At 43.7% G+C, this 21,855-nt stretch overlaps 1 protein-coding gene across 5 annotated transcripts; it reads right to left on the bottom strand.

The window, feature by feature from the left end:
- Positions 1–6,096: 6,096 nt before the first annotated feature.
- On the bottom strand, positions 6,097–21,855 carry arfgap2.S (ADP ribosylation factor GTPase activating protein 2 S homeolog). Of its 5 annotated transcripts, XM_041591353.1 has the most exons (17): positions 21,414–21,850; positions 18,325–18,443; positions 17,424–17,496; positions 17,132–17,263; positions 16,237–16,317; positions 16,052–16,154; positions 15,910–15,966; positions 14,951–14,995; positions 14,604–14,656; positions 14,389–14,525; positions 14,174–14,305; positions 13,583–13,708; positions 12,831–12,968; positions 11,822–11,945; positions 10,642–10,735; positions 9,276–9,394; positions 6,097–9,207 (listed from the first exon to the last, which is right to left on the bottom strand). In XM_041591353.1, the coding sequence occupies exons 1-17, from the start codon at positions 21,483–21,485 to the stop codon at positions 9,184–9,186; spliced, it is 1,629 nt and encodes a 542-aa protein (XP_041447287.1). In that variant the 5' UTR covers positions 21,486–21,850; the 3' UTR covers positions 6,097–9,183.

Here is a 21,855-nt window from a genome sequence, read left to right as displayed (position 1 = left end):
GCTCCATCAGCCACATCATCATGTTCTCTGGTTTCAAGTGATATCACACATGTGGCTTCCCCGATGGAAATCCTTGGCCACACGAAGGTGCCCAGACCTGGAGACTGACGGCTCAACTGAAGAAACTGATTCATCTGAGAGTTAGGGGACAGTGGAGCTCTCAGTGGGCTTAAGTTATTAGAAAGGCAGGTTGTAATTCTACCGCTGTTCCTGCTGAATTGTGTCTAGTCCAAGGTATTCCCTATTCTGGCACAACTGTTTTATATTCAGCTATATTCAGCCTATGAGGAAACAGAGGGCTGTTCCTGCTTAATCGTGTAAAGTACAGGGGAATTAGTGATGTGCAGGCCGGCCCGATACCCGCGGGACCCACAGGTTTACCCATGGGTCGGGCAGGTTCAGGCCGACCTCGCACTCTTCTTCACGGGTGGCGGGTGCGGGTTGAGCTCTTCTCCTGCTCTCCCCGGCCGCCACCATCAAACGGTGGCTTCTGACTTCTGGGTTCTTCTTTTATAGACGCTGCACCCCGCCCCTTTTGTGACATCATCGGCTGGGCAGGTTAGCGTGGGTCTATAAAAGGAACCTGGAAGTCTCTCTGTACAGGCTATGAGCAAACTTAGGGGCTGTTCCTGCTGAATTGTGCTTAGTACAGAGGAATACCTATGCTGTCATAGTTTTATGGGATCTCTCTGTACAGACTATGAGCAAACTTCAGGGCTGTTCCTGCTGAATTGTGCTTGGTACAAAGCCGGGTGTCTGTAGATTTCCTTGAGTTGTTCTGCATATCACGTCAGTGAATCCTTGGCTCACATGGTGCTGTGATGAGATCATTCCCACCTGTAGCCACAGCTGTTGGGGTCAACATTTGGGTGGGAGCATTAGCTGTTGGGGGGGTAGTTTGGGATTAATTGGTAGAAGTGTTTCATGGACAGACCACCAGGTGATTGATCTCTTTAACAGATTCTCCCATAGGTGTAGCTGGAGGATTTTGCAAACACAGAGATTACTGGTCCTTTAATAAGCTCATCCATCATGCGTGACGGTATTTGCATGAGACTTACAGTCGGTATTTACAGTTTGTGCACATTCTGCTGCTTGGGCATGTTGCCTGTTTTCTCTGTACATACTTTATTCCTACCCTCAACACTTTGTTTGTATAAAGAGTCTGTTTGAAGTTCTCCATTTTGTTTCCGTGTTTATTATTGCGTTGTGTCTGATATTTATATCTGATAAACCCATTATTCTAATGTTACCAGGCCTGGATTTGTGGAAAGGTCACCAAGGCCCGGGCCTAGGGCGGCAGGATTTTCGGGGGCGGCATGCTGCCCAACCACACCCACATTGGTTCAAAAACAAGGAGATACAATAGTTTTTTAAATCTTCCGTGCACCAATCCCCATTGCTCCACCCCCGATGATGAAAATTTGAGCGAATAAAAGGGAACGGACAGGGGTGATGAATGACAGCGGGCCTAGGGGTGCCCAGTATGTAAATCTGGCCCTGATTGTTACACCCATGGGCAGGGCCGCCACCAGGAGAGCATAGGGGGTACTGCTGTACCGGGCCTGGGCCTCAAGGGGGGCCTGGCTGTGTTGCACTTTTCCAAATAGCCGGGCCCCCTTTGACAGCGCCAAAGCCGTGCCGCCTCTCACGAAGTCCCGAAAACAGCCAAAGTCCTGAAGCCTTGAAAAGACTCGAAGTCCCGAACAGCTGAAGTACTGAAGCCTTGAAAACACCCGAAGTCTTGAAAACAGCCAAAGCCTCGAAAAGACCCAAAGTCACGAAGTCTCGAAAAGACCCGAAGTGCCGAAGCCTAGAATAGACCCGAAGTCCTGAAAACAGCCGAAGTCCTGAAGCCTCGAAAAGACCAGAACAGCCGAAGTCCCAAAGCCTTGAAAAGACCCGAAGTCACAAAAACAACCGGTGGGCCCAGACCCTTGTTGGTCCTGCCAACTCAGACCTTCTCCTCTCCACAGGCACTGAACCGGACATTCACCCTCGCACTGATCGCAGCTGCAACAAGATAAAAGAAGGTACATGGGAGGGGCGTTGCAACTGGGACGGGGCCCAGGGAGGTGTGTGTAGGCCCCTGAGTCAGGAGTCCTAGACCCCAGTCCAACCTGATCCACAGAAAGGCAGAGGACTCCAAGAATACGAGGCAATGTGCCGGGGAACATAAAGTTCTCATGGAACAAAAGCCCCTGTCCCTAGGAGGTCTTATGAGCAGGCCTAATACTTCCCCAAGGTTAAACAATTAAATTGTTGCTTCCAGTCGGAGCAGAAAGGTGGCAGAAGAAGGGGTTGGCTTCTTAAAAATTTGTGAGGGTCTTTCTAATGCACTTCCAGTTTTGGTGGCTTACCCACCTTCTGATCAGAACTTTGTAACTAAAAACCTCTGTTTTTGGAAATACATGTGCTTGCATATATACGAGATTACTTATAAAACAGTGCATTGATCAATCCCCCCCCCAACTAGAATCCCAGTTTACTGTTGGAAACAGTAAAGCAGATGTAAAGGCAAAAATAAAATCCAATACAAATCAATACACAGTCGCTGACTGCTCTACAGGGAAACAAACAAAGCTGCTTGAGTTCCGCATGGCTGGGAAGTAAGGCAGAGGCTCCCCCTGCTGTTCATAAGTATGATTGTTTCCCTGCAGAGCAGTTAGGGACCGTCTGACAATTCCTATCCACAGAATTAAATGATGGGAGAATTTCACTGCATACAGTCAGGTTTCTTATAAAAATGGTACACATTTTTTAATTAAAGTATACTTGAGATAGGTTTCTTTTTCATTAAAGAAAGTAAAAATTAGATTTTTTCCCCCCCTTTATACGCCCTTAATGAGCCGATTGGTTGCCTTCGCTATAGGCATCTGTGTTCCTTTCAGAAGGTATCTAGAGATTTCTATCCAGAGGAAAGACTAGACTCTAGTCTGTAGGGTCTCATCAACATATTAGGACCAAAGGTATCATTACTAGAGGTTCTGACCCATTTTGGGCAGTCAGTATACTATTGTTCTGCTCATGATCCGGCAGCAAAGCTCCCTTCAGCCCCCACGCGTAGCTTTTTCCTTCTCGTGGCACAACCAAGATCAGGGGCAGAGGCAATTGAGGGGCTGGGCCCATGAGGTCCCTAGGGCCCACAGTGTTTTTCCCGGTGTCTCCCCGGCCAAGTCCAACGCTGCTACTGCAGATGTAGAATGGACAAGATAAGAGCAAATCACCAGTACCAAGAGTTTCCTTTCCTCTTCCCAATGCTGAGACTGCTGATTAGATGGAGGGGTTTATAGGTTTTTCTTAAATAAGGACGAGGGGGACTGCCCTGTGGTTATTTTATTTTGGTTGCCTGGGGAAGATAGCCAGGAAAAGAAAATCTTTGCAAATATAAAGAATTTTTGTATATAGCATACAAAAACTGTGCACAGGGCGGGAATTGGGGATAGACAGGAACATGTATGTGGTGGGACCCTGGGGACCTCTCCTGCCTTCTCTAAATGGGGCATTCAAGAGCCCTTGGGCACCCTTAGACTCACATATCCTCAATACTGTAATAATATATGGCACTACCCCCCTTGCACCTCCTCTTCTATAATCTATGTGCATGCCCTTAACCAATAGGAAAGTGCTCCTCTCACACCCCCAGGTCTGCTGACAAATTTTAAGTCAATTGGGGTGGGGGGAAAAATTCAATTTTTTTTGTTTGTTTTGTATAGGCACCAAGGGCCCCCATGCATGGTGCTGGGATCAGTTGGATTCCCACTGTTGGATTCTTTTGCATTTTTATTGGGCTGCTGGCCCTGGAGAGTTGAGGCTAAGTTTTATCCTGCAATATTGTTTTAAGCATACAACCGGTGTTGCTGGACTACAGCTCCCTGAATGTGGATAAAATGATGTTTATACTCTGAGTTTTTGTTCTTCCACTGAAACCAGTTTGTTTCTTACAGAGCGCAGTTCCCTTTAAATAGGAGTGGGCGGGGTTAGAGAGGCAGCTCACATGTGGTCATATGTGGCGCATGTGTCCTGTAATTTGGAGCTTTCTGGATAACAGATTCCCCTACCTGTATTAATTGCTATTATTTAGAGCATTTGATTCACTTCCTCCTCCATTTTTGCATGTTCCTTATTTGAACATACCCCATCACTACTTAAAAAAGGGGGGAATCTCCCCCAGTCTGCGTGAACAGCCAGCCCCCTTCTCCTATAACTCGGGTTTCCATCTAGTCTATTTGTCGTTCTACCCCTGATCCACCCCATGTCTGCCCGTGACCCTGGATCCCCACCTTTGATTTCACCTTTCCTTGGCAGGTAATCAGTACCACCTTGCAAGAAACTGCTTTTGTGTAAGGGAACATCTTGTGTTTCTTCTCATTTGCACTTGCCATGAACCAGAACCAACAGATGAGTAGCTATTGGTTTACATAATCGAACTATGTACAGTGCTCATGATTCCAACGGGAACCCTTTGGGCAGCCCAGGAAGGCTGGTTTGACTTTCTTGATAGACCCTCCTGGTCTTCATTGAGATTAAATTGCTCACAATGTTCTACTGCTCAGCTGTACTTCATCTGATGCTTTCATTATATTTATTTTCCAATGTAGACCTCCATATGCCAATCTATCTCAGTGGTCTGAAGAGGACTACCAGTGGTTTATAAAAGGTAAAACTTTATTGGGACCTGCTGGAGCTCCTCCGAGGTATTGGCTATCCATCTGCCAATAGGCTCTATTTGAATTTCTAATCTAGCACGGTTCCGCTGCATTTGACAAACTCTTCTATAACACATTCATTGTCCATTTTGCATCTTGTGATCTACAACTCATCTGGACACCTTTGGAGGAAGCCTGACCAAAGATGTGCTGACTTTGTATCCTACCTCAGAGTACTGTACCCAACCCAAGCAATGTATAGAAAAGGTTTTTACTACCATGGTCTTAGATGTAAGAGCAACTTGTCCAAAATATGAGGTGGCAGAGAAGGCTGCAGGTTCATTATATTCGCATTACCATGCCCACAAATACCACTGCCTAACATGACTTTGTGCCCATTTCATTGCTTTATGGCTGGTGTCCATTGTAGCAAATGTCTTTATCTTAGGTGTCCTTTCAGTTGACTTCTTGCTTTCTAAGGAAAGGAAATTTTTGGATTCCAGAGTCTAGCTGGTGGCCCTACAAGAGGGTATTATGCCCCCAAATTGCTCAAGAGCTCCTCAGAGTTTTTTTTTTTTTTTGATATCATGATCTCTTATGATGTACGCCAAACTGCATGAGAAAAGGTGGACAGCACTAATGTAAAGCCCAAAATGTATTGTTACGCCTCATTTTATTTCAGATTCTCCCCTTCATCCACAAAAATAGGTTACACATATAAAAGTCCATGTAATCAGTGCACCGTTTCCAAAGAACACATTGTTCATGTGATTTTTGCTTTCTGATGTTGAAAAAAAAAAAAAAGTTTCAAGAAGGTGCACCTGATCCAGTATTTTGAGATTTGGCCGAATCCATCAAAGATTTGGCCGAATATCAAACCAAATCAGAACCCTACTTTGAATTTTCAAATTAGTGCCAAAGAGAAATGTGTGCAGCTCAAAATTTTTGAATTCTGATTTAGCCAAACACTTGGATTCGACTGAATCTGAATCCTGCTGAAAAAGACCATATCCCGAAGTGAACCCTGTATTTGGTGCATCCTTACTGCAGAGTCGTGTAGTACAAGCAGGATCAGAATAGAACATTGTTCAGCTTGAAACTGGATTTGTTTCAGGTCTTTTAATGGCACGCATAAATAGGCCAATCTTTGGAAAACGCTGAATGATGACTATTTTTGTTTGCAGGCGCCCTTTCAGGTCCAATTTATCGGTATGTCATCACCTACATTCCATCCGCCCCAGTAAAGCCCAATGACTTCTTTCCTTATCTTAGCTGGTTTGCCTTTCATATGCTCGATACATTGGGTTTTTTATGGCACTCAGGACTGGGCCTTGGGAGTAAATACAGAGTATGTCCATGCTTTCCAGAGGCTGGTGAGGAAATACTTCCTCCATTTTGCAAAATAAATTAATAATCAGAGCAAAGAAACAGATAGCTAGACAGCATCCTAATTCTCCCTATTCACAATTTATTTATTTTTTTTGCTAGGAAAAATGCCAGACAATTGCCCTGAGTATCCCAACAAAACAACGCTCCAATCTACTAAACTGAGTGCTGAGAGTGACTACCATTCAAACCAGAGTATGTTCCAATATGCCTGGATCAACAAGGAGAGGACAACATGGACTAGTCATCAAAATTATACAGATGCATTGGTCTTTGGGTTCAATTACTTCTTCTTTCTTGGACTTTAAATGCTCCTTAGGGAGTACAATTGTTGTGGAGTAAAACTATGAACATCGATTGCCTGGATACATTTTTTACAGAAACTGTTAGAATTCCAAAGGCAAATCAAAACTTCTTGGAAGTTACAGAGATCAGTTTAAAGGAAAGATGCTCAACATGGACCATGTTCTTTGTCCTTAGAATAACTAGAGGATGGACAGAATTCCCACGAAATTCAAGTACACAATGAATACATATTCTAACTGCAAACAACTCACTTGAAAAGCACCGACCTGGTCTAACAAGTGGATTCATCCAACATCCAGTCATGCCACTAAGCAACAAGACCAGCATAAAGCGTCTGGAACAATCACCAATTTGTTTTTGTTATGAAGAAGTCCAATTGATCTGCATTCATCCCTTACAAAGTACTGAAATTAACAGCCAATGGAGGGGCAGAGAATGGTGAACAGCCAATGAGAGAGCTGGAGCAGGTGTCCAATCAGGCAGTGTTGCTCACCATTTAGGGCTAATTAGATTTGCCCAATAAAGTTTTTAGTTTTTTTCTGTCATGTTGCACTTCTAATAATTACAATATATCCTCGTTTTACATCATAAGATTATTTCTAAATGAGTTTGTGCTAAACTCAAGGCATGGCCAGGCGTGCGTTATCTAGGCATGCACACATCACATATATAACATTTCTATGTAAAAATGATGGGATGGTGTACGGTGGTTAAATTATCATTTTATTTGGAGTCATGAAAAATGGGCATTGAAACAGGTTAAAGGATCAGTAATGTTCGTTTGGAAGCCAATTCTGTAAATATATATTCAAAGGTGTACACTGCAGTAAGTCACCCCCCTTGAAGCGGCCACAATGCTTGGAATCGTCAGTGCCAACCAGTCCACCCAAAGCGGTGGACCCGACACTAGAATCTGTTCGAAATCCCTCAGGCAGCCAATCACTTGGCTGACTCCAGTGGCGTAACTAGATATTACAGGGCCCCACAGCAAAGTTTTTTCAGGCCCCCAAAATATCTAGAGGCTGACTTGTTTTACCAATATTCATTGAAATTGTATATGAATTAGGATCTCATGAGGCCCCTATACCTCCTGGGCCCCCCTGCAGCCGCAGGGTCTGCTTCCTCTATAGTTACGCCCCTGGCTGGCTCTAAAGCTGAGCTTGCCAGAAGTGAAAGAAAGCGGGTGAGTACTGCAGTGCACTTTGCATTATTTAACCACTGAGGTTTATTAGTTTATTAGGCTACGTTACGTAAGCACAACAGAAAAAACAAACAATACTGTCCCTTTAAAGCTAAAAAAAAAAGTTAATTATCGGTAAAACGAGGAGACACTGTCTAGAAATTGACATGTTGACACCCGCAAAAAACACAAGTTCAGTTTGGCCTTTGCCGCGAGGTAGAGGGACATTAAAAATCCATGTGCATTTTTAGGACACACACTTCAATATATACCCATTAGAAGGGTCTATCAGGACAGGGCTGTCTAGCTGAAACCCTAAAGGACAAATGTGGCCCTTAAAATAATTTCTAACTGGCCAACCACATAGAAAGAAGAGGATACAGAGCAAGACAAGCTCCAAAGCTGGTAGATGCAGTCCCACAAAGCTGATGCCATGTACATTGCCTACAGCTGATAAGAGATAAACTGATGAACATGAACAGCACTTACACTTCTTTATTCTTTTGTCTCGTCTCTAAAATCCGGGGAAATAATATGCCATATAGATACTTGCGGTTCAGGACAAAATGGAATGGATAAATCGAAACTATAGGAAGCATGAGTTCTTTGAATTAGGGGACAAGCTTACCGCTTTCCTCGGTGGGTCCGGGTGCTCATGCCCCAGACCTTCAGCAGAGGGGAGCAACACACGAAATTTGAATAGCAGGCAGGCACCACTCCGGAACACAAAAAGTCTTTATTTTACATTATGTATAAAAGATAAAAGCCTAACGCGTTTCGTGTCCTCCAAGGACACGTACAGCCTATGATTAAGTGTCCTTGGGGAACACGAAACATCATTATTCTATCTTTTATATATAATGTAAAATAAAGACTATGTGTATTATTTAATACTTTGACTCCTGGGATTCTACAGATTGACTGATTTTGGTGTTCCGGGTATTGCCTGCCTGCTATTCAAAATGGAACGGACCTGGAAGGGGGGGGGGGTTATCTGCCAATGTCCAAGAGATGGCAATAAAAATAAATGTATAAAATATCTGCATCCAACCCAGCAAATGCAAAGCTTCCGGGTAACAGGATGGACTAAATTTTGATAAAATCTATTAAAAAAAAAGTTTTTTTTTAAAAAATAATTCCGCAGTAAATAAGAAAACAGGGCACGTCTTCATCTCCGAGGCCTGGGATGTTATACAGAGATCACTGAATATCTGAATTAAAATAACCATTGTTAAAGAGCCCGATCCTTTGTCCATTTTCTTCCAAGCCATCTAAAAAACACATGACATGCTATACAGACGCACGTCCCCCTCCTGGAAGCCCAGAGGAGCCGGCCATATACTCATTTCACACGAATACACATTACATTTAAAAAAAAAAAAAAGTCCCTCAGTGTCTCCTTGCAGAAGGAGGAAGCAGCAGAAACTGGCCCTTGAGGTAAGTGGCAGCCAGTGGGATTTAAGCAACAGCAGAAATGTGGAAGGGGCAGAAATGCTCCTGGGTGAGCTGGTTAGGGTACAGCAATACTGACGTGGTCATTGGCTACAAAGAAGAGGTCTGTCCAATCCAGGAGATGCATCTTATTTTCTCTTTCTGACCCTCGTCCATCAGATGAATGCATTAGGGGAAATGCTATGGTTTTAGATCAAGGCTCATAATCCTTTAATAGGAGCTGTAACGATCCTGCTGGGCACAGAAAATGTTAGTTAATACTAAGTAGAAAACACACAAAAAGAGGATTTCAGATCAATTACCTGTAGAGAATTCATCACTCCATTAGCCAGAACCGCCATCTTGCCAGCCACTGATTTTACTCCCTGCTTGAAATGGGTTATGTCTGCTGCCGGCAACACGTTACCGAGGGAGACGCCACCTAAAACATGGAATATTTTATACATCGTAATTTTCCTTCATATTGTAAAACATGACAACCCAAGAGCTCAGATGGGCTTAAATCCCTGCATGGGTTGACAGAATAACTATCAATAGGGAGGAGGAAAACACTAGATTATTTATACCACTGGTTCAGATTGGACAGGACAATAAAGACCTACTACCCTTGCAGATTCCTTGCCTGTGAATGAAAAGCATAATGGCTCACTTTGTTAACAACACATACAGGGTTAACAACACATACAGGGTGACCCCCTGCATTTTAAATTTAACTAAATGGGAGTGAACAGTGGTGGGTAGTGGGCAGGTTAAAGGAAAACTATACCCCCAAAATGAATACTTGAGCAACAGATAGTTTATATCAAATTAAGTGGTATTTTAAAGAATCTTATCAAACTGGAATATATATATTTAAGTAAATATTGCCCTTTTACATCTCTTGCCTAGAGCCACCATTTCGTGATGGTCTGTGTGTTGCCTCAGAGATCACCTGACCAGAAATACTACAACTCTAACTGTAACAGGAAGAAGTGTGGAAGCAAAAGACACAACTCTGTCTGTTAATTGGCTCATGTGACCTAACATGTATGGTTTGTTGGTATGTTTGTGAGTACAGTGAATCCTACGATCTCAGGGGGGCGGCCCTTATTTTTTAAAATGGCAGTTTTCTATTTATGATTACCCAATGGCACATACTACTAAAAAAGTATATTATTATGAAAATGGTTTGTTTAAATGAAGCAGGGTTTTACATTTGAGTTGTTTTATGCAATATCTTTTTATAGAGACCTACATTGTTTGAGGGGTACAGTGTTCCTTTAAGAATCCTCAAGGGCAATAAGCCTAGGCAGTGTCGGACTAGTGATGTGCGTGTTGGAAAAAATCCGACCCGCAACCAACCCAAACCGGCCCTCCCTGAGCCCACCCGACTTCCGGGTTCCTTTTATAGACCCGCTTCCGGCCTGCCAATGACGTCATAAAAGGGGTGGGAAGGGCAGGCGTGCGGTATCTGGATGGCCTGCACATCCCTAATGGATACATTAATAGAAAAGCTCTGAAGTCCAACCTGCAGGCTGCCTGTTTCATTGTCTATGTGCAACTTGGGGTTCAGCCCTAGAGAATTGCTTTAGGGCCACAGGGTGGAAATCCTTAATTAACTGCGGTTTCATGGGAGTTATACTACAAAACCCAAATAATTACTAACGGCAAAGCCCCATTACTACTGACCTGACATGTCTACAGAATCTGGGTCTCCGAAGAGGTCGGCTGAACTAATAGAGTTGCTAGATGAGAGCTGCTGCAGACGAGATCTGGCTTCGTACTAAAAGGAAGAGATAAAGCAATTAGCAAATGCACCTAAACAGACACAAGTTCATCATTTCACACTCCTACAAGGTGAAAAGTATAATAATAATGGAACCCACAAACTCAAATAGCTGGGGGCTGAAAAACCCTGGTCCAAAAAGGCAAAACTGAACTATGCATCATCAACATGGTTTTGGGGGGTGCTTTGTTGAAAACTGTTCTGAGCCTCTTCTCTTAAAGGAACAGTAACAGCAAAAAATTAAAGTGTTTTAAAGCAATGAAAATACCATGTACTGTTGCCCTGCACTAGTAAAATCAGTTTGCTTCAGAAACACTACTATAGTTCATATAAACAAGCTGCTGTGTAGCAATGGCAGAAATTGAAAAAAAGGCTATATGGCACAGGTTAAATAATGGTAACTCCATTATGTTCAACAGAGGCTATCTGCTGTGTAATCTGAGCCTTTTCTCCTTTGAATGGCTGCCCCCATTGCTACTCAGCAGCTTGTTTATATAAACTATAGTAGTGTTTCTGAAGCAAACACACCAGTTTTACCAGTGCATTATATTCTTATTCCTTTAAGGGTCAGGGCACACAGACAGATTCAGGGAGATTAGTCGCTCAGCGACAAATCTCATCTTCTTCGGGGGAACTAATCTCTCTGAACTGCCTCCCTTGCTGATTCGTTTTCCGAAGTCGTCTTACGAGGAAACTTCAGACGACTTCGGAAAACGAATCGATGCGAGTGCCATCCTGCTGGCAATTTACATTTTAGCCGGCGGGAAGGTAGGGGAGGCAGTTTGGGGAGATTAGTCGCTCCCCGAATCTGCATGTGTGCCCTGACCCTAAAACCCTTTCATTTTATTGGTTACTGTTCCTTTAACTAAAGCAGGTAACTGTTCTGAATTTGTGATGGTTCATGGTTTTAAGAGCTTTCCAGTGCATAGATGACAAAAGATGAATACCGAAAGGAAGGAGGTCTGGAGGGGACTGTACAGAGACAGAAGGGCTCTATGGCAGGTTTTCCCAATGCAGCACAGGGGGCAGCTACAATGTAGAATATGCTCCCCACATTACACAAAGATTTTAAATGGCTCTCACTTCTGCATCATTTTCTCTTCCAAAAAACATGTCTGAGGAAATGGCTTTGGCGCTGGAAAACTTCATCCTCGCTTCATTTGATTCCGGTGCAGGGGCGCTCTCTGGTTTCCTTCGGTTCGCAGGCCTGAACATAGAAGTCGCAATGCAGAAGAATGAGAAAGCGCGGAACAAAAGTAATCAGGTAAACAGATGGTTTATGGTCATGTGACGGGAGTAGCAATTAGCTGCCAGATGAACATTACAGGATAGGTGATGCTGCCCAGCACCCACAACCTCCTACTTATGGGGCATGTTTACTAACATTGGAGATAAATATGTCCTCGGATTTCTGGAGATGTTGCCCAGGGCAACCAATCAGCAATAAGATTTAAATAGTCACCTACAAGTTAGAAAACAAAAGCAAGATCTGATTATTGCTATGGGCATCATCTCCAGAAATCTGGCAAGATATTTATCTCCAATGATATTAAATATGACCCATGTTTGCTAAATGCTGCATGCCATATTTTTGAGCAATCATTGCTTGATCCGTGAATGCAACAACTGGTGCAGGCAGTTTAAAGGATCAGTAACATGAATTTAAAAAAAATGTAAAAAAAAAAAAAAACAAAAAACAAAGACAAATTGCTAAGTCTTTATTAAGAAAGAACTTACCGAAACTCTGCTTGCGCTCATCAGAAAAGGCGATGATCCATCATGCTGAGCTCGATTTCTCCTCCCTGGCTATCTCCTATAAGGAAATAGAGTGCCACACGATGGATCGTCACCTTTTCTGAAGAGGAGTGCAAGCAGAGTTTCGGTAAGTTACTTCTTAATAAAGATTTAATTTGTTCTTGTGTTGTTTTTTTTTTTCTTTCTATACCAACGAATTTTTTTTTTAAAAAAAAACAAACAATGTTACTGGTCCTTTAATGAATGTGGTGCGATTTAGAGACCTTTGTCACCCACCTGCCAAGCTGGAAAGCACCCTGGTACCAGCCAAAATAACACACAAGGGCTGATAACTCACCGGTCCCTTGCGGGCTGGATACTGGAGATTGTCACCTCTCGCTCTTCCTCGGTCTTATCTGAGGAGCCCCAAGAAGAGTTTTCTGTCTCCCATCGTGAGCTAAAACCGTCACCAAGTGAAAAGGGGTTGTCCTTATACCTAAGGTTTGAAAAGAGGATGCAATGTTACACAGGGGAAACATAATACAAATCATATTATCAAAATCGAATGAATGAAGATCTTACAGCCCAGCCCCAGGGCAAGAGGGACAGTCCCTATGTCACTGAAGGAGGAACAATGGCTGGGTAAAAGATCAATATAGACAAACTGAAAAGTGAAATGAAAGTACAGGGTAATGTTTCCCATTTAAAGGAACGGTAACACCAAAAAGTGAAAGTGTTTTTAAAGTAATTCAAATATAATGTTGTGTTGCCCTGCCTTGGTAAAACTGTGTTTGTTTCAGAAACTCTACTATAATTTATATAAACAAACTGCTGTGTCGCCATGGGGGCAGCCATTAGTATAGTAGTGTTTCTGAAGCCAACACATCAGTTTTAATTAGGCAGGGCACCATTACATTATATGTTTATTCCTTTAAAACACTTTCATTTTTAGATGTTACTGTTCCTTTAAGAATGCCAAGAAATTGCATGGAATACTAGGCTGTGTAGAGATCTGATCTTTTATGTAATCATCAATCCTTCTCTGAGCAAAGCCAGTGGCATATGTGAAAGTATACAAGATGTGCGGGGTCAAAAGATCATGACTCGTACTTTGGGGGCCCTGAGGTGAAGCTGGCATCCTCCAGAAGGTCGAGTTGGGAGCGTGAGGACTTGTTAGCCACTGGCGTTTCTTGCTCAATGACATGCATCTCCGATAGCACAGAGTGTGAGACAGAACTAGAAGAATAGAATGAGAACATTATCAGCAAGAAGAGGAGAAAGGGTAACATTCACTAGTAATCAAATCATTCCATGGAGTCCCTGTACATTTGGCTCATTTGGTTTGGTGATAAGATTTATTGTAACAAGACATCCATTAGTAGGGATGCACAGATTCCAGGATTCGCTTCGGGACTCGGCCTATTTCAGCAGGTTTCGGCCCAATCCTTCTGCCAGGCCGAACCAAATCCTAATTTGCATATGTAAATTAGAGACAGGGAGGGAAATAGTGTGACTCTTACCATTACCTGGTTTAAACCATTCAGAGCAATCAAATGGGAAAACACTCATCCCAACCCCACAGCATGGGGAGAGCAGACCAAGTAGGTCTGAGTAGGATCCGATTAGGATATACAGAAGATCAGAGCTCATGATCTAGGTAAGCAAGTGTGGCAGCCCTATTATAATCTCTGCATACTGTACCTGCGTGCAGCTAAGCCCATGCCAAGTCTCTCAGCTTGCTCCCGCTTCTTTCCTTCCAAATTCTGCAACCTCTTCTCTTCCTGCTTCCTGTCAATTTGAAGTTCCTGATACGCCAGCCTCATAGAGGATACACTAGAGGGATAAATGATCGTGGTAATCAGTGAGAGTGCCACAATATAAATAGGTAAGTCAAGTTACAGCAAGGAAAGACTCACATGGATTCCTCAGCGTCTTGCTTTAGCTCAACTGCCTGCTGCTCTCTTAACTTCTCTGCCACCTGAGCACGACGCTCAATCTCGCTGAAGCTCTGACTGCTCACCTTCTGAGCACCTAGGCCCTTCTTAGCCCCCAGCTAAAAGGCAAAATCAGAAATTGCAGGCCATACAATAACAACTTCCACACTTAAAAATAATCCTACACTAGTCCTTACCCCTTTCTTAGCAGTGTTGGCTTTCTTCTTCCCAATAAGAGAAGGCTTCACTTCTGTAAAGAGATAAACGCATGAGCAGGTGGTTTCCCCAAATGCCGCTCCGTGGTGACTGTTAGTAGGTAGGTGGCAGTTTCCCAGATAAAGCGAATCATTCTGGGACTACGGGCCAAAGGCAACTTAGTATTAGTGCTGCAGGATCCTGAGCACAAGAAACTGCACGCAAACAGGAATTGGAGTATAGAAGCAGAGTAAGGAAAACAGGACAGTTGAAGACACACAGGCATCTCCAGCCTGCAAACTGCACAGCACATGACATGCCAAAGCGAGCCAGTCACCAAACCGGTCACCTGTGCTCATAGTCGGCTCCTCAACTGAAAGGCACATGGCCTGGTCTGAGGGAGAAAGGAACATGTTTGTTCAGCAAAAAATATACAGGGCATTGCATACCCTATGGTAGTTCTCAAAGCGTGGGGCTGGCCCCTCTGAGGTGCACTGGAGCTTTGGCTGGGATAGGTGTAGAGCTTAAAGGGATACTGTCATGGGAAAACATGTTTTTTTCAAAATGCATCAGTTAATAGTGCTGCTCCAGCAGATTTCTGCATTGGAATTCGTTCAGTTATCCCCAACCTGATGAGCATGAGCAACATGTTGCTCTCCGACCCCTTGGATGTTGCTCCGAGTGGCCTCAGAGCAGGTGCTTCTTTTTGAATTCCTGGTTTGGAGGCAAACTTTATTTGCATTAAAACCATGTGTATTGCCAAACAGAGCCTCCTAGAGGCTGCCAGTCTACATAGGGGCTACCAATAGACAATCATGGCCCATGTTTGTCCCCCCCAAGAACTTTTTGCATGCTTATGTTACTCTCCAACCTTTATTTACAGTTGAATGTGGCTCACAGGTTAAAAAAAAAAAAAAAAAGGATCCCTGCTTTAAATTCACTGAATTCCAAGCTCCTGTGCTGCTCTCTAGTGGTCAAGTCTCAATTTACAGCATGGGCTGTCTTTGTTCCAGCTGTTTTTTTTGTAGTTAGGATTTGAAATCCTGCATGGAGAGATACTTTACTTTTATTTTTTTGGGATCTGCCCATTCTTTGCTTCCATGCCAAGTTCAAACAAAAACCCAAATGAGGTCAATAATTGTTTCCTAATGATCACAGCTCACAACTGTGGTCTAATCGGAATGTTAACAACTGAGCCCAGAAATATATGACTTTAGGAAACTCACACCTTTCCTCCTAGTGCGAGCAGCTTTATCCTTTAAAATCTACACGTGATCAAATATACACAATGGAACCAGAGCCACTTACCCACAGGAGCTTTTGGAGATGTGCTTAGAATATCGACATTAGGACCACTCTCTGCATCTGTCAGAACAAAATAATATTAATTTTATCTGAACGGCACGGTGGCTGCCTCGGGTGGTGGCCAACAAATCAGACACACACTCACTTGTAGAATCAGCCGCTTCGAGTGCACTTATAGATCTTGTTTCAGTGGTTATTGTGGTAGATGTGGTTTCTGATGCTGGTGTTGCCTCCCAGGAGCTGGAAGACTGAAGAGGCAAGCAATTACAATTGGTCCAGTTAATGGCCCCAGTGAACTGTAATCATAACGATGATGAGAGAGGAGCTTACCTGGGTCATCTCTACAAAAAAGTCAGATTCTTTCTTCTCTGCTGGCGGAACGAGTGTGGAGTTCATCCCATCTATCCAGAGCTAGTAAGAGAGCATACAGAGGTTCATATTATAAACATATGAATTATATATATATATTTCTCGCATGTCACCAATATCTAATTCTGAGTTAGTCAGTGACTTTAAAGGATAAGTAAATCTTTGAAATAAGTGAATGTAAAATGAATGAGTACTATTCTAAGCACTTTTGTGATTTACATTCTTTATTTATTTTGTTTTTATTCCAAGATATCAAAGGATGCATGTACTGTTAATATGAATAAATTTTGTTAAAGCAGTGCCACCTGCTGGTCAGTTTCCCACCAGTCTGACCACCAAGTAGTCAAGGAAGTTGTCGGGAGAAAGAAAGAGGCTGCTCTGATGTTCTTCTGCTTAGGAAAAAAATTAGAAACCTCTCACATCTTTCCTAAGCAGAAGAACATCAGAGCAGCCTCTTTCTTTCTCCTGACAACTTCTTTGACTGCTTGGGTTCCCTGACATTGCCCCTTTGATGGTGCTCCTGCCTGCATATATAGAAAAATATATACTAGACAGGGTCAAACCATTACACTGATGATTGCACAGGGCCATGGATGAAGTACCAACAAATACACTCAATCAATAACATTAATCACTTTAATTTGTAGACTCTGCCACTCAGGTCCGGACTGAGAATTAAAATAGGCCCTGGCATTTCAGGTACACAAAGGCCCAATCAGCCCACACAGAGGCCCAAACAGCCCCTACCAGCCCACTAAATACTGACTTTCTATGGCGCCCCCTCTGGAATTTGCCAGAACCCACAGATTGCTAGTCCGGGCCTGCTGCCACCCAATGGGCATCCATGCTCACTTACATCAGTACCATGCTTAGACATGGCAGCATTTGCCAGCTGTCTGATCTTTTCCCGATACATCTGAGCGCTGCGGCTGTTGTACTTGGCATTGGTGTCATTGGTGGTGGCACCATGCTGATGGAAAAACGCATTCTAACGAAAGACAAGAGGAATAGAATTGGTTAGACGCCAAGCAGACGGGAGTAGTTGTTGCTCACACACAGATTTCAGCCCTTGCATACAGTTACACTACAACCAGTGACAATGGGGGGAGGAAAGACTTGGCACAGTTTCCTACAGGACAGTTACTCACCGCGCTGGCATTTCCTCCCACTTGCATGCATCTCAGCTGGAACCAGCTCCAGTTAGAGTCCAGCTCAGTCGATCTGTTATGGAGACATCAGGACATGGTTAAAGGGGTTTTCACCTTTGAGTTTACTTTTAGTATGATGTAGAGCAGGGGTTCCCAACCTTTTTCACCGGTGAGCAACATTCTGATTTAAAAAGAGTTGGGGAGCAACACAAGCACGGAAAATGTTCCTGGGTGCTGCCAAATAAGGGCTCTGATTGGTTATTTAGTAGCCCCTATGTGGACTGGCAGCCTACAGGAGACTACTGTTTGGCAGTACATCTGGTTTTTAAGCAACCAAAACTTGCCTGGAACTGAAACTGGAATTCAAACATAAGCAACATCCAAGGGGTCGGAGAGCAACATGTTGCTCAAGAGCTACTGGTTGGAGATCAGTGATGTAGAGAGGGATATTCTGAGACAATTTGCAATTGGTTTTCATTTTCTATTGTTTGTGGTTTTTGAGTTAGCTTTTTATTCAGCAGCTCTCCAGTTTGTAATTTCCACCATCTGGTTGCTAGGGTCCACATTACCCTATTAATCACTGATTTGAATAAGAGACTGGAATATGTAAAGAAGAGGCCTGAATAGAAAGACAAGTCATAAAAAGCAGCAATAACTATACATTTGTAGTCTTACGTAGCATTCGTTTTTTTTTTTTTAAATAGGGTCAGCGACCCCCATTTGAACGACTTATCAAATAATTCAAAAACTATAAAAAAAAAAAAATGAGGGCCGACTGAAAAGTTGCTTAGAATTGGCCACTCTACAACATGCTAAAAGTTAACTGAAAGGTGAACCAACCCTTTTAAGTTTTCCACAACTTTTATCAGGTGCCACAAACACAGACATAGCCGCCACTGACCTGATGAAGCTGAGATGAACCCCCAAAGAGCGGTGGATTCCAGAGCAGTCAATGCAGAGGAAGACTCCATAAGGGATACTGGCCCAGCTGGGATTCTTAGCTCCGCAGTCGAAGCACGACTGTAATAAATGCCAGAAAGTATGTTAATAGAGAAAATTCATAAAAAAATAACATAATTTTGACTATAACATAGTAAGAGAATAAAGTGGAGAATGCTTTATGCTACGTATACTGGAAAATTCCATTGTATCTAGTAGAAAGCAAACATCCTTAAGTGCAAACACCGCAACCGCTGCAACGAATGAGCGACCCGGATTGACAGACAAGTAGCTGCAGCGTCGAACTCGGAAAACTTCTCATGGGGGGAATGTGCCATGTGGGTGAGGGTTCGGTGCTCCAGCAGTGGAGGGAGTGAAGAGGCGCCTGCAGTTCTGTTTGTCCAGGCTGAGGGCCCCAAGGAACAAACAATGGAAGGTGCCCATACCTGTTTGTGGTCATTTGTACAGTATCTGTTCCTTCAATCCCAAGGCCAATTGGTCAGATACTGTGTTACTCCTTTCATAAAAAGTTTTCTGACTGGCCTGAACAGATAATAGCTGTGTGTATAGGACCACAGATGCAGCAAGAAGCCCTTGCCCAACTACACCCCGCCCCCCATGTGATCTGGATCCTTTGGCTAAATAGAACTGTTCCAGTCCCATGGGCAATCACTGAAGCCGACGATCACATTATTTATCCACAAAAATCAAATGGAACCCTGAATTTACCAACCTCTCTCCCTGGAATAACAAAAATGCCGGCAGCCTGAGGAAGGGCCAGGTGTAGTGATGCACCGAATCCAGGATTCGGCCTTTTTCAGCAGGATTTGGATTTGGCCGAATCCTTATTTGCCTATGCAAATTAGGGGCAGAGAGCGAAATTGCGTGACTTTTTGTCATAAAACAAGGGAGTAAAAAATGTTTTCCCCTTCCCACCCCTAATTTGCATATGCAAATTAGGGTTCAGCTTTGGTTCGGTATTCGGCTGAATCCTTCGTGAAGGATTCGGAGGTTCGGCTGAATCCAAAATAGTGGATTCGGTGCATCCCTAGCCAGGTGGTCCCGAAACTTTGATCTTGCGTTAAGTGCACCATGGAATAAATTTGGGATCAACGCGTTTGCTGCATTGACAGGTATTGGCTCTCCTTTTCATTGGACAGCGTTAAAGTGGACCTGTCACCTACACATAAAAAGCTGCATAATGAAAGTCCTTTGCAAATTAAATATGAAACCCCAAAAATTTTTTTATATAGGTGTTTAAATATCTAAACTGTCAATCAAATATTACCTGCCCCGCCTCTATGCCCGTGGCATAGAGGCGGGGCAGTCAATTACTTTCACTTTCCATTCAGCACTTCCTACATGTCACTGCTCTCCTCCCATTCCCCCTTCCCTCCTCAGGCTCTATATTTGTGTATGGCACTGCACATGGACATTAGGTCCCCCATTCTGGTGCATACACAAGATTTTGGGGTGATACACAATTCCCCTTAATAACCGCGTCCACAAAATGGCTGCTGCCTGCTTGCTGTGATTGTATAATTCCAAGACAGAGGGAAACAAAATTTAAATAATAAATACAGTGTAAGTAAAGTTTATTTTGCTCAACTAACATGATCGAAAAGAATTTGAAATTATTTCTTAGGGTGACAGGTCCCCTTTAAGGTGGCCATAGATGCACAGATAACATTGTACAAACTGATTTTCGTACGATATTCGGTATGTGTATAGTGGGAAAACGAGCCGACCAATATCGGCAGAAAACGTGGATTTCGATCGGCTCATCAATCGGGCTGGGCGGAAAAGTTTGATCTGGTGCCTTTGAAGGAACCCAAATATCGCCCATTGTAAGTGCTGAATCTTCAGATACAGGTGGAATTCTATCGGTATATCTGACCATTCAGCTCTACACGTGTGTATTGAAACAAACGATCTTTCTTGGAAGGATCTTTTCCAAGAAAGATCTTTCTTGGAAGGATCTTTTCCAAGAAAGATCGTAAGTGTTACATCTATGGGTGGCCACCTTTACAGTCCCTTCCCAATCAGTGTAATGACTACTCCACGCATCACTGCTCTCCTGCTGAGATACAATGGTATAATGGTGAAACAGATTTTGCCTCCCCCCCATCAACAGTCACTGTTCCACTTCATTTCCTTTAGTCCAAGATAATTTCAGCATCCCCTGCCTGTGACTCTATAGCCCCCCTTAACCAGCCAATGACAAAGAGCCAGTATCTCAGTATCCACCGAATACCCAATAACATCAACATCCGTGTCTCACAATATACCCTCCGCCCTCTGCCCTTTGACAATAGGGGCCACTGTCTTGATATCCACCTGTTCTATTCATCTTCCAAACAACCACATCAGTAGCTCTATGGCTCAATACTCCTATCAGGAAGCCTGAAACAATGAGGTCACTGTGTTTCTGAATCTTCAGCCACCGACACGGACATTATATGGGTCCATATAATAGCACCGTATGTTCCCATTTGTATATCAGGTACAATAAAGATCTGGGGGGCTGGTGTGGCCCCCATAAATAAAACCCCTTCCATTGTAAACCCAAAGCATGCTGGGAATAGTGGGAGGGGCTTACAATCCAAGGTCCCTATCACATTTATACACACATTAAGGACAGTTTAATTGGAGAATGAGCCTGCCTGTTGTTTCTTAGGAGTGTGGGACTCATAAACCAAAGTACCCCCGGCCAATAAAGACAGAGCCCAGGCTGTAACCGACCCCATGGCATCTGGAGAGTCACAGGCTGCCTCTAGTCACCCCACTAATTCATACAAAGAAATGGAGCCAGTGACACCCAACAATATCCTTCCCCCGTATACTTTGAGGCCCCTGGTGGAGCAGGAGAAGAGGGGCACCTGTTAGAGGTAATTATCCCAGAGGTACATACTGGGCTTTCTACTTGTATCTACTACAGGGCCCCTAAACTAGACCCCGCATATCCTACATAAAATCGCTGACACAGCGACTGACTGTAAATAAAACAATGACTCAAACTCACGACCAGGCCTCGTACCCTACAGTAAGTACCTTGTTAGCAGGAGCAGCCCGGAGCCGCTTGAACACGGCCTGAATCTCGGCTTTAGTCGGCTCGGCTGCCATGTTCTCTACTCCTCACAACCTTTCCTCGCTGCGGCCAATCACAGCGAGGCGTTCGTCATGTGTCCCTTGCCAGCGGGGCTCGCGACCCGAAAGGACCAATCGTTGAGGGGAGCGTCATCAGTGCTTGAGGGGACGGCTACAAACATCCGGTGCCCGTGCACTGTCACTGCACTTTGCGTGGAGCCGGTGTATCACGTGGTGTCCTGGTGTCAGTCAGGTCCCTCCCACTTAGCTTGATCATGTGACTGTCAGTATTCTGTCAGACTCAGTGGGCTGTAAACTGCTGAAGAGCTTGTCATTGTCATTACATACAGTCTTTACAATAAAACTTCTCCCAGAAATAGTTACCACAGAAATGGAGCGACAGAAA

The sequence above is a fragment of the Xenopus laevis genome, chromosome 4S (assembly GCF_017654675.1).
Source record: "Xenopus laevis strain J_2021 chromosome 4S, Xenopus_laevis_v10.1, whole genome shotgun sequence".
NCBI classification, from domain to species: Eukaryota; Metazoa; Chordata; class Amphibia; order Anura; family Pipidae; genus Xenopus; species Xenopus laevis.
The sequence above is the reverse complement of the archived record's forward strand: the minus strand, read 5'-3'. Positions and strand labels throughout refer to the sequence as shown.

Coding starts and splice junctions, on each gene's coding strand:
- arfgap2.S (XM_041591353.1), bottom strand. CDS start 21,485: ATGGCAGCCGAGCCGACTAAAGCCGAGATTCAGGCCGTGTTCAAGCGG. Junction 17,497..18,324: donor GTTCATCTCAGCTTCATCAG/GTCAGTGGCGGC, acceptor TCTCCATAACAG/ATCGACTGAGCTGGACTCTA. Junction 14,996..15,909: donor ATCTCCAAAAGCTCCTGTGG/GTAAGTGGCTCT, acceptor TTTCTCCCTCAG/ACCAGGCCATGTGCCTTTCA.